At 46.2% G+C, this 17,320-nt stretch overlaps 1 protein-coding gene across 1 annotated transcript in view; it reads left to right on the top strand.

The window, feature by feature from the left end:
* The window catches only part of RIMBP2 (RIMS binding protein 2), a 112,551-nt gene that overhangs the window by 51,449 nt on the left and 43,782 nt on the right, over positions 1-17,320 (top strand). Inside the window, exons 6-9 of the mRNA XM_054996523.1 lie at positions 2,138-2,289; positions 9,618-9,694; positions 11,317-11,426; positions 12,056-12,868. Coding sequence (XP_054852498.1) covers positions 2,138-2,289; positions 9,618-9,694; positions 11,317-11,426; positions 12,056-12,868 — 1,152 coding nt within the window. The remainder of the gene's footprint in view (positions 1-2,137; positions 2,290-9,617; positions 9,695-11,316; positions 11,427-12,055; positions 12,869-17,320) is intronic.

Raw genomic sequence — 17,320 nt, forward strand, 5'->3', positions numbered from 1 at the left:
CTGGCTGGCCCTGCAGGGAATCGCCTTCCCCACGCATTTCTGCCTTGCAAGATGCCCTCCACCTCAATCTGTGACAGATGCAATTTCTCAGAGCAGCTGTGAAATGATGGCCCATGTCTCAGAGATTCTGTACATCATAATGTTGTAGATGCCAAGAACTGACACAAGCTACATTGTGAAATGGAGGGATGATATTGAGAGAGTCACTAGGATTACGCTTAATGTTCAGAGGCAAAGCAGGGGACGCAGAAGTAACACAGGGGGTATGAAATGGCCCTGGGTACTCCGTCAACCTCACCTCCCCATTTTTGATCATTTGAAACCACATCTTCCCCCTTTTTCTTTCAGCACCGTTTTCCCTCCTTCTCCCTCATCATGTGATCCTAGCCAATCATGGATCATATAGTGAATACGTTACAGTCCAGTTTAGCCAATCAGATTTAGTTGTATGACATGAGTGAGGGCAAATGAACCCAATCACTTTCCCTCACTGTGAATAGGGAGAGGGGAAAAGACATAGGCTGGTTGCCAAGATCTGGTGCTCCCTGATTGGCCATGCTGCACCGTGGCAGATGGTACTGGAGCACAGTGTGGCCAAATGGGGCAACCGTCTGGTTGCCGAGTCCATAGTGGAATGACACATTCACTCACTACGTGAACACTTTAACTTTTTGTAGTGTTGCTACTGGTTTCCAGAGGAAGGAACTATATGCATATGTGTATTATATTAACGTTGTTGCAGATTATTATAGGTCTAGAAAGACCAAGTGCTCCCTCCCCCATGTGAGATGTGCTTGTTATACAAAAAAGTGTCCCTAGCCTTAGTTTTGAAGACAAGCTTAATGTTTTTTTTAAAAAAATTTTAAAAATTTTAATTAACAGTTCAATACAACAACATGTAACATGTCAACATACAAAAAGCTTAATGTCTTTCATACTCTTCAAATTAGAAGAGTCCAGTAGCACCTCTAAGACTAACCAACTTTACTGTAGCGTAAGCTTTCGAGAATCACAGTTCTCTTCATCAGATGCATCTGACGGAGAGAACTGTGATTCTCGAAAGCTTACACTAAGGAAAAAGTTGGTTAGCCTTAAAGGTGCTACTGGACTCTTTTCTATTTTCCTACTACAGACTAACACAGCTAACTCCTCTGCTCTTTTAAATTGTACTCTTCAAATTCTGAAGGGCTGACAGAAGAGGGCAACAGTCTTGTACTCTGCTACTCTAAAGGGCAAGACTAGATCTCATGGTTTTCAACGGAACAGTAGATTTTGGTAGAATATAGGAGAAAACTTCCTAATTGTGTGATTAGTTCAAGTAGGAAAACTATAAAAAGGATGGTGGGGTCCCCCTTGCCTGCAGCTGAAAAGCCATCAGAGAGGGTCTAACGTTGTATTGCTTCATGGAGCAAGGGTTAGACTAGATAACTTATAAGGAACTTTCCAAATTGTGATTCTATCTAATCCCATGTTCCTTTATTATAGCCAGCCCTTGAGTTAGCTAAGAAACAAGTCCCATGGGGAACAGTCAGGGGCGGCGCGCCTATTGAGGCCAGGTAGGCGGTGGCCGCAGGCGCGGGGTGCCGGAGGGAGCGCTGGAAGAGGCGCGGGGGGCGAGAGCGCCCCCCCCAAAGCAGAAGCCTCCTATTCCTCCCACCCCGCGCTGCTGCCAGCACAAGCCCCCGGCTGGGCGCAGCCACCGCGGGCAGGCATCTGCTGCGGTGGAGGCAACCGAGCGGGAGAGCTCGGAGGCTGCCTGCTGCAGCGATCGGGCCGGCGGCAGCGCGTGTGCTCCCGTGATGACATCACGCATGACGTCATCACGCAGGCAGGTGCGCATGTGCTCATGCACGTGCGGGGGGGCGCTTGGCCGGCCAGCCGCGAGCGCGGCAAACCCTAGCGCCGCCCCTGGGGACAGTGAGACAGTAGCACCAAATTTGAGGAAAAAGATTCTTTCCATTGAATCTGAAGAAGTGAGCTGTGACTCATAAAGCTCATGATGGAATGTTCGTCTTTAAGGTGACACTGGTCTTCTGCTTTGCTTTGCTGTTATAGTCTAACATAAGCACCAAAACCTGCTCTGAAAGCAAAACTTGAAGCATATCCTATGACGCACTTCCTTTTCTTTCATTCCCAGGTCATGAAAGCTCCTCAGGAGGACACTGCGTGATCTCAGAGTTTATACGGCCCCTGCAGCTATCCGGTGACAAACCAGAGCAATTGTCCGTCAAGCCAACCTTCCTCTCCCGGTCACGATCTGGCAGCCCAAGATGCAGATTTGAATCAGACGTGAGTTGGAAATGAGTTGGACAAGCTTGAGTCTACCGTCTTCCTCGGCTCTGATGAGGCAACTAGTTTATTTTTTAAACAAAAAGTCCGATTGTGTGGATATCATGAGGTGTGCTCGAGACCCTAGGGAAAGTGCATGGAAAAAACAAGCGAAAACCAGGCTGTGTGTACTCATATTGGCATTGATCTAACCATGCTGTGGCAGAATGGCATTTCTGTTTGCAGAAGAGGGGGCAGCAATTTCCACCAATTTCCCCCTCTCGTTACAAATCCCCACTTTGACCCTTATGCTGATCCTGGACGGTACACTGGTGGTACTGGCTGTACTAAGTGGTGAGGGGGAGTTCAGTGGGCTACAGCAGGAAGAGGGAGCAGGGAATTCCACTCCCACCAAACCTGCGGATGGTTGGATACGTGTCAATATCTTGGGAGCAATTTCCACCAAGTTGCTATGGTGGCCGAATCCTGCCGAGAAGGTACCAATGATTACTGACCTGCCTCCATCATGACATGCCTTTCTTCTCCCAATTATATTTCAACAGCGCAAGTTGGCCTTATTTATTTAGTTTAATCACACTGAAATATGTATTTTAAAAAACAACAACATTGTGCTGAAGCACCATTTTTAGCACCAGATTTAGGCATGGAATGGGGGAGGAGGGAAGACATCAGCTTTCCCATCCCCTTCCCACTTTGCAAATGATCTGCTTTCCCTTTCCGGCAACTGACAAGAAACTTTCTTCCTAACTTCTTTATGTTCTGTTCCTGATATGGCCCTTGGTTCCCCCCTTCCCTTAACCCGTATCTTCCACCCAAATTCTTCTCAGGGACAAGTTCCCTTCACCCCCTATGTAAGATCTCCTAAGGAATCTCTGCGATCCCTTTTGAGATTGATCTGTGGCTCATACTTTGAAATTGCTGTGTGAAAGGTGGCCAGCAATGGCAACAGACAGAGAGGAGGGCGAGTGGTCAGTATACTGTGTTGGAAATGGCAAGTTCCCCAAGCCCATTTAGAAAATCTGTCTTGAATGGAGCTTTAGGTTTTACTGATGGAGAATAACAAAGTGTTCCTTAAAAACTGAAGGGGATGCAGAGAGAGAGGGGTGGGTGGGGGACTTAAGTCTGGAAACAGAGTTAAGACCTGGAAACAGTGATCCATCCAATGATCACCTCCAGATTGGATTACTGTAACTCGCTCTACTCAGGGCTTCCCTTGAGTCTGACCCAGAAATTACAGCGGGTCCAGAACGCTGCTGCCCGTGTCTTGATGGGTGTGCCTTTCAGGACACATGCAACTCCAGTTCTGCAGCAGCTACACTGGCTTCCCATGGAGTTCCAGATCAGGTTCAAGGTTTTGGTATTAAGCCCTAAACGGACTGGGACCAGCATACCTGAGGGACCATCTCTTCCCATATACTCCCTGGAGGGTGCTGAGATCAGCCGGTAAGCACCTACTGGTGGTCCCTGACCCCAGGGAGGCTCGATTTGCCTCAACCAGGGTCAGGGCCTTTTTGGTCCTGGCCCTGACCTGGTGGAACTCTCTGTCTGAGGACACCCGGTCCCGCTAAGATCTCCTTCAGGCGGGCCTGTAAGACAGAGATGTTCCGCCAGGTGTATGGTTGAGGCCATCAGGGTTTCCACCAAAGAGCCTCTCTCCCGTTCTCCTTTATGTCTGTAGGGGGTATTGACCATCTACCCCCCATATATGAGCGGCCACGCATGGTTAAGCTGCACCTCCACCTCCATCAGATGTTATTTGGTTTTTATACGGTGAGCAGGTGTTTTATTAGAAGCTGTGTTTATTGTGATTTTATCTTGTATATTTTATCTTCTGTTGAAACCTGCCCAGAGCCTGCTTGCGGGGAGGGCGGGATATTAATAACAATAACAATAACAATAACAATAATAAGTTAAGCAGGAATGTAGGGGGATGAACCCCCCTGTTGCACTGAAGGGCAGGTATGGTAAATAAAATTTTTCATTTCACTGGTGTATTACAGCAGAAGTGTGCTCTAACCGAATTAACTTGGCAAGCAGTCCCCTCCCTATTACTGTTCAGTAGCAAGACTTTTTGCCTTATTTGCCATGGGAACCAGCATTGCTGTATTTTAATGGGGAACGTAGGGCTGTATTAGGAGCTGCGTAGAACCTGTAGTTCTACTTCCAGCTATTTCCAAACAGGGAGTTAGCATGAAATGGATTAGTTGACATTTTCATTAAATTATCCACAGCATGGTGATCAGCCAATTTATATGCCTCTTTGACTGTTTCATCATATATTTCCCATCATTCCATCCGTAGATTTGACCCCCCAGGCCTGGTTAACCACACATTAAAAACACAGAAATGATCATTGCAATAAAGCATTATAAAAACACCAAGTAAAATCATTAACGATTCAAAGCTAGCAGCAAATAAAAACAGTGGAATGGATCCAGCCACTTTTTTTTTTTACTCCATCTCACCTATTTCCTCTCCTTACTAACAGCCGCTGTCCCACGTGGCTTTTGCCCATGCAGGTCCCATGTTCCCCAGTATAGCCTGTTTGATGGTAAAAGGAATCCTTTTGCCATTAGTGGAAAATCTAAATCCAGCTCAGTGTTTGAAAAAAAATCGAGCCAGCTACACTGCAACGTAATATGAAAAAGCTGCGATAAACATTTCTTGTTCTGAGACTTTGATGATACGCCAACAAATATAAGGCAAGATGTTTGTCCTTCACTTTACTTTTATAAAAATACATGGAAAAAGTTACTAACTGTGGGGAAAGTGCTCTGGAGAAAGGGCTGGGGAAGGGCGATAAGAGAGTAACACGTCTCAGTAGAAGAGCTCTTACTTAGCCTGTAGAAAATCCCAGGTTCAACAACAACAGTAACAACAACATTCAATTTATATACCGCCCTTCAGGACAACTTAATGCCCACTCAGAGCAGTTGACAAAGTATGCCATTATTATCCCCACAACAAAACACCTTGTGAGGTGGGTGGGGCTGAGAGAGCTCCTAGATTCTGTGACTAGCCCAGGGTCACCCAGCTGGCTTTAAGTGGAGGAGTGGGGAATCAAACCCAGCTTCTCCAGATTAGAGTCCCGCTCTCTTAACCACTACACAAAATGGCTCTCTTGACATCAGTTCTTGACATCTCCACTTAAGGAGTAGTATGTACTAGAGATGGGCACAAACCAGAAAAAAAATGAACCATATGGTTTGTGGTTCGTCATGTTTCACAAACCACAAACTTTCACAAACTTGCCCCAGTTCACGAACCAATTCATTTTTGGTATGTGAAAACGGCACATCTGGGCCAGCAAATCACCACTTCCAGGTCAGCACAAGGTCTGCAGAAAGCCCAACCCCCATTGCCTAAGAAACGTATTGATTGGCACCAGGCTGTCTGCAGTGACAAACCAAAAAACAAACCAAACGAACCACCCTAAAGTTCGTGGCAGTTCGTCAGAAATGGGCTCTTACAAACCACTGGTTCGCAAACCACGAACTGGCCTGGTTCGTGACGAACTTTGGTTCGTATTTCGGTTTGTGCCCATCTCTAGTATGTATGGAAAAGATTGTTCTCTGCCAGAGATCCTGAGAAGCTGCTGCCAATCAGAGCTGACAGTACTGAGCTAGCTGGATCAATGATCTGACTTGGTATAAGGCAGCTTCGAGTGTTCAGGGAAGGCTCATTGGTAGAGCACTGAAAGCTGGAGGTCAAAAGTGTTGGCATCGACCTTCTCTGTCAGAGACCCAGCAAGAGTAAAAGTTACTGAACTAGATGGACTAGTCGTCTCACCAATGCCACAGGCACACCCCTGTGTGTGTGTGTGGGGGGGGGGTGCTATAGTGGTAGACTTATGGTTCCCCTCCATAACTTGACATGGTGGTGCTGGGGAATTGGGGTGGGTGGGTCCAGTGGCATGCTGACACGTTACATAGCTTCTGTCATCATTTTGACAGGCTCCTCTAGGATTTACCCCAAATCTTTGGTTTAACCATAGAGTTTGGAATGAATCTTAGAGCATGGACCTGACATGATGACATCATTCCCAGTTTCACACCGGAAGTATCGTTGTGTATTAGCACAATGCCAAACAGCTTGTTTCTACCCCTCAAATTCTCCCACTGGGACACCAGCTAGGGCTAGTGACCCTACTTATACACCACACATCTGAACACATCTAGGTAACCAACCTTTCTTCCCTTCTGGGAGCAGGAATCCAGTTAACTTAAGTGCATCTTTAACCATGCTGAAAACCTGCAAAACTGGTTTGGTCAAGTACCTGCCACAGGGTTAGTATCCTTCAGGTAACCCCACTGCTCTGAGAACATGATGTCTTGATGCAGCCTCAGGGTTGCATTTCCTTCTCTCACACCTTTTTCTTCTTATGGTCGCAGAGCCTTTTCAACGAAATTGCCCTTTGTTTGCTTTTGTGTTGGTAATTAGGGAGTGGATGTATGCCACACGTGGAGATTTTGCCCCAGACATTTTTCAAAGGTAGCACACCCACCGTCTAAGAAGGCAGGGGAGTTATATCGTATTAAATGCAATTGAATAACTCAAGCTTTGAAAAGTCAAACCAACAAAGAGGCGCTTGACGTGGCAATTTCTGGAGTTGCGTGCAGGCCTCGTTCTTCAAAGACAGCATCCATTTACTGTCTATGTGATTGATAACAAGGGGGGAAATAGACTCCTGAAGTAATCATTAAGGACTGTGGTGTGAGTTCTGTGTTACATGAGGGCTAAGTGGAGGGCAGGGCTGGGCCTTTTGTTTTCTCGACATGCTTCCAGAGCATGTGTGGAAAGTAAGCAATGGCTCAAACATTCATGTTTTTATGGGGAGGTGGGTCAGTTGAAAGTGGGTGGCTAGAAGCAATACTCCCCCTCCCCCAAAAGCTGAAAGTGCAGAATCATTTGTACAGGCTGTTTTGCTGGCTGCAGTGACTTCACATCCGAGTGAGAACTTTTAACATGCTTGAAGAATCATATTGGGGAGGGGGGGGGCTCAGTGAGCTGGGTTTCACATGCAGAATATACCACCACTGGGGTCAAAAGCCTGTTAAAAGACTTTGAGCCAAGCTACAAGGGATGAATTACACTTGCATGGCAAGTGAACAGACTCACGTGTATGTTCACTTGCCATTCACTTGCGCTCCACTTGATCAAGTGGAGCGCAAGTGAATGGCAAGTGAACAGGGAGGAATACACGTGAGTCTGTTCACTTGCTATGCAAGTGTAATTCGTCACTTGTAGCTTGGCTCTTTGTCTAGGATGCTGGAGAACTGGGAGCCAGTTTGATGTAGTGGTTAAGAGTGGCAGGACTCTAATCTGGAGAACCAGGTTTGATTCCTCACTCCGCCCCTTGAAGCAAGCTGGCTGACCTTGGGTCAGTCACAGCTCTCTCAGAGCTCTCTCAGCCCCACCCACCTCATAGAGTGATTGTCATGGGGATAATAACAGCACACTTTGTAAACCTCTCTGAGTGAGTGTTAAGTTGTCCTGAAGGGTGTGGGGTGTGTGTGTGTGAGAGAGAGAGAATGTTGTATAAGCGCAGTTGTTGTGGTTGTGGTTGTTGTTACCAGTCAGAGAGGACTGGGAATCTGCAACTGGAGGCCCCGTGGCCAAACCCAACCACAAGGAATGATGTGCTATCCCCCAGTTGCCAGCCCAAAGCTGAAAGAAAGGAGTGGCAGCTGCCGTAACAGTCCAACCCCTTTGGGACGAGAGGGCACAGTCCATCCAATCCAGTATAGAATATATCCATCTTATATTCAAAGGGGGACTGGCAGAGCATGTGGCTTCCAAGGGCAGACAGTACTCAGCTAGATGATAACTCCTGATGTTCTTCTCTGTTCTAATTCTCTCATCCCTCTGTTTGGGTTGTGTGTGTGTTATTTTGAGTTCTTACCAGCATGCACTGTTTGCATGTTTGCATGTTTTTGAGACAGTTTTCTCAGTCTTAGGGAGCAGAGAATTGTCTGTTGCAGGGGAACAGCAAGGATTTGTGGGTGGGGGCAAATCTTATCCCCTCTTCCATTCCAGCTGGTCCTTATTCTCATCCTATCTCAGCTTTCCTTCCCTCCCTTTACAGCTTCTCCTCCTTCCCTGCTTCCTTCCTTCCCTCCAGCTAGGGTTGCCAAGTCCAGGTTGGGAAATTCCTGGAGATTTTGAGGGTGGAGCCTGGAAAAGATTGGGTTTGGGGAGGGGAGAGGCCTCAATGAGGTATAATGCAATAGATTCCACCCTGCAAAGCAGCCATTTTCTCCAGGGGAACTGATCTTTGTCACCTGGAGATCAGTTGTAATTCCAGGAGATCTCCAGCCACCACCTGGAGGCTGGCAACCCACCCTCCAGCTGCCTTCTCTTTTAGCCCATTTTTCTTCCCTCCCTCTCTTTATTCTAGCTTTACTCCTTCTTTCCTTCTTTTCTTTCCTGCCTCCCCAACTCCTTCTTTCTCACTCTCTCCTCAGGTTTCAAAATGAAACTGCAGCCGCCATCTTGGGTAACCCAAGCAACTGCAGGCTGTGGTTTGAGGTTGCCAAGGCAACCCAAGATGGCTGCTGAGATCTTGTGAGGCAATCTTGAAAGATATTGGCATTTTAAAACTTTTAAATTTTATATTATCCCCTCCTTTGAAAGTGAATTTTTTTCTGTTTTCTCAATTTGTTAGAAGCCTCTCCTGTTTTCATACCTTCTGTTGTATAGAGGTTTCAATCCGTACTCTTGGGCTAGGTTCAGAATTAGATTACATAGATGGGATTTTGACAGTGCTGAATGCTGCTTCCTATGATTGTTTCTGGCACTTGAAACTCTGTAAGTCTGTTACATTTTTACACTGCCCATCCTTCCTGGAATTCAGGACAGAATATATGGTTCTCTCCTTTCCATTTTATCCTCCTAACAACCCTGTGAGGCAGGTAGGGCTGAAAATGACTGTTCCAAAATCGTCCAAAGAACTTCATGGCCGAGTGGGAATTTAAACCCAGGTTTCCAAGGTCCTAGTCTAACATCACACTTGTAGGTGCTAGTTACTTGGTTTCAGTTTCTATTGCTTAATATTGTGCAGTTTCCTACATAAACAGGATCTTTGACAGGTCTTGTTTGTAGGGTTGCCAGCTGGCCTGGAGAAAAATGTCCTGTCCCTTTAATAGAGGCTTCGTGCATGGAAATAGAGTAGAAAAAAATGAGAAACATCTTTTTTTTTTGTTTCTTATGTTGAACTTCACTGTGTCGTGCCCTCTGAGATTAAGACAGGCACCACCCTGGTGTTGACTGATGTGACCAAGCATGCATGGGCAGCAGAAAACTTACACACATATTTTTTCTGACCGCAGATGGATAATGAACGGAATTCCAATACCTCAAAGCAGAGATACTCGGGAAAAGTCCATCTTTGCATCGCCCGCTACAGGTAATGCCGGCCTGCAGTGCCTGCTTTAGCATGATGTATCTTCAATGGCTGTTTATGCCTTCTCACTGAGCTAGACATTTTACCCCTGTGCAAACCATCAAGCAAATGTGAAGCACTGCTGTAGCACAGTGATTAAGTGGTTCAGCTGCAAATCAGCACTCTACTGGTTCAAATCCCACTACTGCCATGTGCTCAGAAGGTGGCCTTGGGTAAGCCACTCCTCTCAGCCCCAGCTCCCCAGATGAACTGTAGGGATAATAATAACAATAACTTGTTCACCGCTCTGGGTGAGGCACTAATCTGTCTAGATGAGCAATATATAAGTGCAGTTATAATAATTATTATTAATATCAAACTTGGCTTCTGCTTTGTTGCTGGAAGTAATATAATAGAATAACATCTAAGTGGTGAAGAGAGGCTGGGCCAGATGGGGCTGCTGGCTAAACTGGAGCAAGACTGGGTGGAGCTGGTCCTTGAGCGAGCTGAATTCCTTTTGCTGCCTGGAACAAAGAATCAAACTCAAATCTCCTGTTGATGTTTTGTCTCATCACACAACCTGTTGGTGGTAACACACACACAGTAGCATCCTTGGTTCTGAATGCAGCAATGGCCATGAGCATAGATAAGTCTCGAGGTGGCTACTAGCCATGGTGAGTAAAGGGAACCTCCATGTACACAGCAGGAATTTATTCCAGTGTCACCTTAAAGACCAACAAGATTTTCAGAGTATCATCTTTCAAGAGTTAGAGCTGTCATCTTCATACACTTCTTCAGCTCTGAAGAAGGGAGCTCAGATTCTCGAAAGTTTATACACTAAAGACCTTTTTGGTCTCTAAGGTGCTACTGGACTAAAATCCTGCTGATCTACTGCAGCCCAACTACTATCCATGTACACAGGCAGGAAACCTCTTGAATACCAGTGCTAGGAGACAATATCGGGGGGAAGACCTTGGGCTCCATGCCCTGTTCATTGGCCCTCTGGAGGCACTGGTTTGACCCCTGGGAGAAGCAAGGTGCTGGATTAGATGGACCAGTGGTCTAATCCAGCAAGGCTCTTCTTATGTTCTTATGCTTGGTCTCCTCTTTATTTAGGAGGGGAGGAAGGCATGGATCAGTGGTAGAACATCTGCTTTGCATGGAGGAGGACCCCAGTCAGCCCCTGACATCTCTCACCCAAAAGAATCTCAGCAGGGCAGTGAAAGACCCACACATTGTCAGAGTAGATCGAGAGTCCCGGGACCCTTTGAGCCCACGGGCACCTCTGTAGACTGCGACAGCAACAAGAGTGAAGAGCTGGGATGGGGTGGTAGAAGCCAGGATGCTGGAGGGACTGGCCAATACAGAACTGCCCGAGATACATAACAGCGACTGAGAGATGCAGGGGTTGAGAACTAGCTCCCTCTTGTAATTCAAGAGGAGTGGAAGTAGTTGAGGGTGCTGACCGGACCTGACTTGCTAGTTCCATAGGGAAAAGTCAGTATGTGGGAGTATGCACAGTTATGTTGGAGCCAGTGGATGAACAAGAGGGAACAGGAAGACCTGCTGCCCAGCAATCTTGACAGTGACTAATTTAAATTCCTGAAAGCTGATGAAGAACATTCACCGTCTGTGTTCCGCTGCAGCTACAACCCGTTCGACGGACCAAATGAAAACCCAGAAGCAGAGCTCCCCCTCACAGCAGGGAAATACCTCTATGTCTATGGAGACATGGACGAAGATGGCTTCTATGAAGGTTCGCCCAGCGTTTGCTTTTTCTTGTCTCTTTTCAACCCATTAGAACGTAAGGCCTTGTTTGCAAATCCTGCCGGGGAGGAGATAAGCAGAGCCCTGAAGTGGTAGAATGGGCTCCGCTACTTCAGACTACGGAGGGTGGATATTTACTTCGGATGTTCATTTGCTTTTAAAAATCCATGCAGCTAGAAAACCGGCATGGCAGGGAGCAAGTGTCTTTGCTACATATCAGAACGGTCTTAGCAAGTTAGGATTGTTTGCTTTCGGGGTAAACTTGCTTGCAAAAGGGTGCCTTGCTTTACACTTGAACAGATTTTGGCAATTGATTTCCTCTGAGTCCATTTAAGCTGCATCTTTCCTTGGCCTTTTGGCATCTGTTCTCTGGGTCTAAAAGCAAGTAGGGGTGCCTTTAGCCTCCCTCTTTTTTATGTTCTGGGGCAGCCTGCTCTAGATGACGTGACTATACAGGAGGCTGGCATGACATTGGTTACATTTCTCCATGCCCATTTTAAAATGTGTATGCTTCTAATAGTTAGATGGAAATCCTCACTCCTCCCTGTGTTTGTAGAATACGGTTCAACTTTGACCGCTGGTGCAATCTGCCACTCATCCGGTATCCTTCCCACCTAGGTGAACTTCTAGATGGACAGAGAGGTCTGGTCCCTTCCAACTTTGTGGATTTTGTTCAAGACAATGAATCCCGTTTGTCGAGTGGGTTGGGCAGCGAGCAAGACCAGAATTATATTAACCAAACTGGTCACACGTTGGAAGGCGACGGCCTTTTAGAGATCAACCCGCCGAGCCACTTAGAATCCAGCGTCGTCAATAACGGTGCAGGGACTCTGGATGTGAACATTGATGATATCGGAGAAGACATTGTGCCTTATCCTAGAAAAATTACCCTTATCAAACAACTAGCCAAAAGTGTTATTGTGGGCTGGGAGCCTCCTGTTGTGCCACCTGGATGGGGAACCATTCATAGCTACAACGTTCTGGTAGACAAAGAGATACGGATGAACATATCTTTGGGGAGCAGAACTAAAGCTCTCATAGAAAAACTCAACATTGCTGCTTGCACGTATCGAATATCGATTCAAAGCATAACGAGCCGGGGTAACTCCGATGAGCTGCAGTGCACTTTGTTAGTTGGGAAGGATGTCATCGTGGCTCCCTCTCACCTTAAGGTGGACAACATAACCCAGATTTCTGCCGAGCTCTCGTGGCTCCCAACGAACAGCAATTACAGTCATGTGATCTTTCTCAACGAAGAAGAGTTTGACATTGTCAAGGCTGCCAGATACAAGTACCAGTTTTTTAACCTGAAGCCCAACATGCCCTACAAGGTGAAGGTATTGGCCAAGCCTCACCAAATGCCCTGGCAACTCCCTCTGGAGCAGCGGGAAAAAAAAGAAGCCTTTGTTGAATTTTCGACATTGCCCGCAGGTTGGTTTTTCATTTTACCATTACTATATTGTTGATCATTTGTGTGTGTGTGTTATGTGCTGTCAAGTCGCATCTGACCTACGGCGACCCTATGAATGAAAGCTCTCCATAATGTCCTATTGTTAACAGACTTGCTCAGATCCTGCAGACTAGAGGACATGGCTTCTTTTATTGAGTCAAGACATCGCATTTTACGTCTTCCTCTTTTCCTACTACCTTCCACTTTTCCTAGCATTATTGACCTTTCCAGAGAATCTTGTCTTCTCATGATGTGACCAAAGTACAGTGATTTACCTGATGACAAGCAACTATGCTCTAAATATGAACACCACCATACAATTGTATTGTTAACATATCAGAGCAGTTGTCGTTCTGACACCTGGAATCCTAATAAACTAGCTAGCATTTCTATCTTCAGCTCCTTTTAATTGATAATAATGGCCCCTGGGCTCCATCTTGACAACCAAGAATGACTGTTCTGGCTAAATAATGTTTATGTTTTATGAAGCATCTCACAAATTCTAGGGGAGTAAACTATGTTAGTTTGTAGCAGCCCTATGAAAATGGAGTCTTGCAGCACTGAAAAGATTAACAAATTTATTGTGCAGTAATCTTTTGCTCAGCAGAGCCCATTTCTTCTGCAGACTTTTGAAAGAGAAGCTAGTACTAATGAAATGATTACGAAAAGCCAGGAGAAGCCGGTACTAAGAATATAATAGTGGAGAGGCATATGTGATGTGATGAATGAAAATCCGAGGCAGGCAGAAGGCTTTTAAAGAACCAGCAAGGTTTTTAATGGTGAAATCCTAAACAGAGTTACTCCAGTCTAAACCCATCGAAATCTGTTTAGGATTTCACTGTGAGGTTTTGAATGAGAAATGGGCAATCCAGAAACAAAGCTGCAACCTTAAATCACAGTTTGTCATTACAACTTTGTGCATTGAGTTCATGTGCTCCCCTTGCACATGAGCCAGAAGTCGAACACTTCCTGTTTCATAAGGGACTAGTTCAGGGGTTGCCAACGGGGCATCAGTAGGTGTCTGAAGAAGCTTGCTCTGACTCTTGGAAGCTTGCGCTCTGAAAATCTTGTTGGTCTCTAAGGTGCCACCGGACTCAAATCTTGCTCACCTACCAGTACCTTTCCTGCCCACAGCCATTCCCTCCCCCCCCCATCATTCTTCTTTCCCACCCACTTGCACACCTCCCACCTGTCTGTGTGTCCTTCCCCTGCCTGCTCATGAGCCCTCCAACCATCCGTGCTCTCAGCTGCCTGCAGCGCGTTCCCCAATGGCACTGGACAGTGCATGCATTTGGGAGCATGGGTGGTGGCGCGTAGCTATTGAGTAGGAGTCAGCATCAGTGAGCCCTGCCAGAAAACCTGGGCTCTTACAGCTGCCCCATCTCAGGGTACGCTGGCGCTGGCCCTGCTGTGCAGTGTCCTTTAACACAGATAGAGCCCATTCATCAGGTGTGACCGCATGGCTGCTTTTGTTTACGGGCCATTCCTTCTCAAACTGAAGCTAAGAGCCAAGCTACAAGTGACGCCTGACACAGGTTGGACACTTGACAGCTTCCCTCAAGTTCTGATGGGAAATGTAGGCATCCTGGTCTTGCAGCTGTAATGGAGAACCAAGCTGTAAAACCAGGATGCCTACATTTCCCATCAAAACTTGAGGGAAGCTGACAAGTGTCCAACCTGTGTAAGGCGTCTCTTGTAGCTTGGCTCTATGAGTGGGGCCCTGGAACATTTCTTTCTTCCCTTTCTTCCTAAGGATATAATGAGCACAGCATCCTTGATGTATATTGACCAACTAGAAATGTGCATACCATCAACTCCAAAATGTGCTTATCCCCCCACCCCGCTTCTTAACTGGTTGAATTGGTCTGGCCGTGAAGAAGTGACGTTGTCGGGAGTTGTCCCAGTTAGAGGAACGGAGTTTGGGGGTGGGGGTAGCTGGAAAGGGTGATCCTTTCTCTCCGAAAGCCTTTTTAGCTTCTTCGATTTAACCAGGATGTTGCCAAACATGTGACACAGAACTCATGAAACATTCATGAGCCTCAATAAAGGAAGAGATATTTTGAGGTCAGGTTTCCATCCCGCACAGGGTTATTTATAGCAAATCGGTTTTAATTAGAGAGGTAGCAAGCATGCTATCACGATAACACATTTTCAGGCCCTTCAAATGGTTTTTTTTTTAAACTCAGTTATTTTTTTGCTGCGTAGAATCAAGGTTTTGGAATGAGTCCACATTTTCCCCACGGCTCGAGGAATGGTATTGAAGATCTTGCAGCTTTGATGAAGCTAAGTTGGTCTGGTCTAGTCAGTGCCTGGTTGAGGGGGCCTTTTGGGAATATTATCTATGCCACTGGGGGCCCCATGGAGGAATCACAGGTTTTAAATGAATAAATAATAAATTAATGTTAGACCCCTAGCAGGAAAAAGGTCACTGTCAAGCAAAACTGTGGCATGTTTTGCATATATAGATATGAACAGGGCTTTTTTTCTGGGAAAAGAGGTGGTGGAACTCAGTGGGTTGCCCTCAGAGAAAATGGTCACATGGCTGGTGGCCCCGCCCCCTGATCTCCAGACAGGGGGCAGTTTAGATTGCTCCCCCTCCCCACTGAGCAGTGCGGAGAGCAATCTCAACTCCCCTCTGTCTGCAGATCAGGGGGCGGGGCCACCGGCCATGTGACCGTTTTCAAGAGGTTCCAGAACTCTGTTCCCCCACGTTCCCCCTGAAAAAAAGCCCTGGATATGAAGGGATATTCCAGAGCGTAGCGACTCTGTTGCATTGAAACAAGCAGGAATCTTTATTTAATTAACTTATTTATTTTTGTGAAATAATTTACTTTTTGATGTCATACAATCTATTTCTTAGTCTTTAAGGTGTCACAAGATACTTCAATTCTACGTTTCCCTCTAATAACAGACTTCAGGTTGAGGTGCCTATCACAACGGAATCCACAAGGCCAAAGGTTCTGCATACTTGAGGGACTCCCTCTGCATTTTAAAAATATTGCTCTATAATTTTTTTAAAAGAAGGACAGCCCCCGCCCCTCCACAAAAACGGCGTGACGAAGACTGGGTATGCATATTACCCTCGGGAAGTTGAGAGCAGTTGAGACTCAGTTTGGGGGAGAACAAATGAAGATGCAGAAGTTAACTTGCACAGTCCCTTTTTCTAGAAGGAGATATTTTGGCCAGGAGATTTCCCAGTCATTTCTCTCTCCCCATCTGCCTGATTGCTTGCATGTGTGCCTATGGGCCATCAAGTCAGAATCGACTTGTGGTGATCTCTACAAGGGGCTTTCAAGTCGAATAAGAAGCAGAGGTGGTTGTCCCTTGGTGGTCACCCATCCAAGTACTGACCCTGCTTAATTTCCAAGATCTGACAAGATTTGGCTATACCATGCTGCCTTCCCTCCCCACATGATTGCTCACAAGTCCCTAATTTGTAGAAATGCACTGTTAATTGCTTTGCTTTCTGATCCTATTTAACTCTTTTGAGAACAAGTACACCAAACCGTGAGATCCTCCAATCTACATCACAGCATCTTCCCTGTTGGTTCCTTTGGAGAAAGTACACATACACCGTTGCTCTGCTCTGCCGTTGTCTTTTTCAATGAATGAATGGGGCAGCCAGCTCTTGCAGATGTGTTTGATGAATTTGGACATTTCTCCAGTGGAACCTGGACAGAGTTGCCAAATATTGGTCTACTGGATTAGGGCTGAATGGTGACGCCAGAGCAGGAGGACAAGGGGCCGACCCTGCTGTGTTATTGATTAGAGACTGGGCAGAACCTGGTAGGCTAGTGATAGATTGAGATTGGCAGATGAGGGGCAAGGCAGAATGGAATATGGCAGTTCATGTAAGGGGAGTCTGGCAAAGTGGCTTCTCAGGCCCTGGTACTGGTTTCCTGAGGGTGTGTTAGTCAGAGCAGTAAAATACTGGCTGGTAAGCAAACCCTTTGGAAATCTAAATTTATACTGGGCATTCAAGTCGAAAGATACCTCCCGTATCTACTCAAATGCAAGTTTGCAACAAACAAGATGGTAACTGGGGGTCCCTCTTGAAGATCAATAGCCCTTCGCGCTAAGTTAAACATTGTATTTCCAAATTGCTTTTGTGCTTCTGCAGGGCATTGTATAGGCAATGAGCCAGTTTAGTGTAGGGGTTAAGCGTGGCAGGACTCTAATCTGGAGAGGTGGGTTTGATTCTCCACTCCTCCACTTGAAGCCAGCTGGGTGACCTTGGGCTTGTCACAGCTCTCTTGAAGCTCTCTCAGCCCCACCCACCTCACAGGGTGATTATTATGGGGATAATAATAACACATTTTGTAAACCACTCTGAGTGGGCATTACATTGTCCTGAAGGGCGGTATATAAATCAAATGTCATTGTTGTTGTTATTAACGTGCCATTCAAATTCCTTTCATGGTCTACCACCCTAG

Source organism: Eublepharis macularius, chromosome 13 (genome assembly GCF_028583425.1).
Source record: "Eublepharis macularius isolate TG4126 chromosome 13, MPM_Emac_v1.0, whole genome shotgun sequence".
Lineage (NCBI taxonomy): Eukaryota > Metazoa > Chordata > Lepidosauria > Squamata > Eublepharidae > Eublepharis > Eublepharis macularius.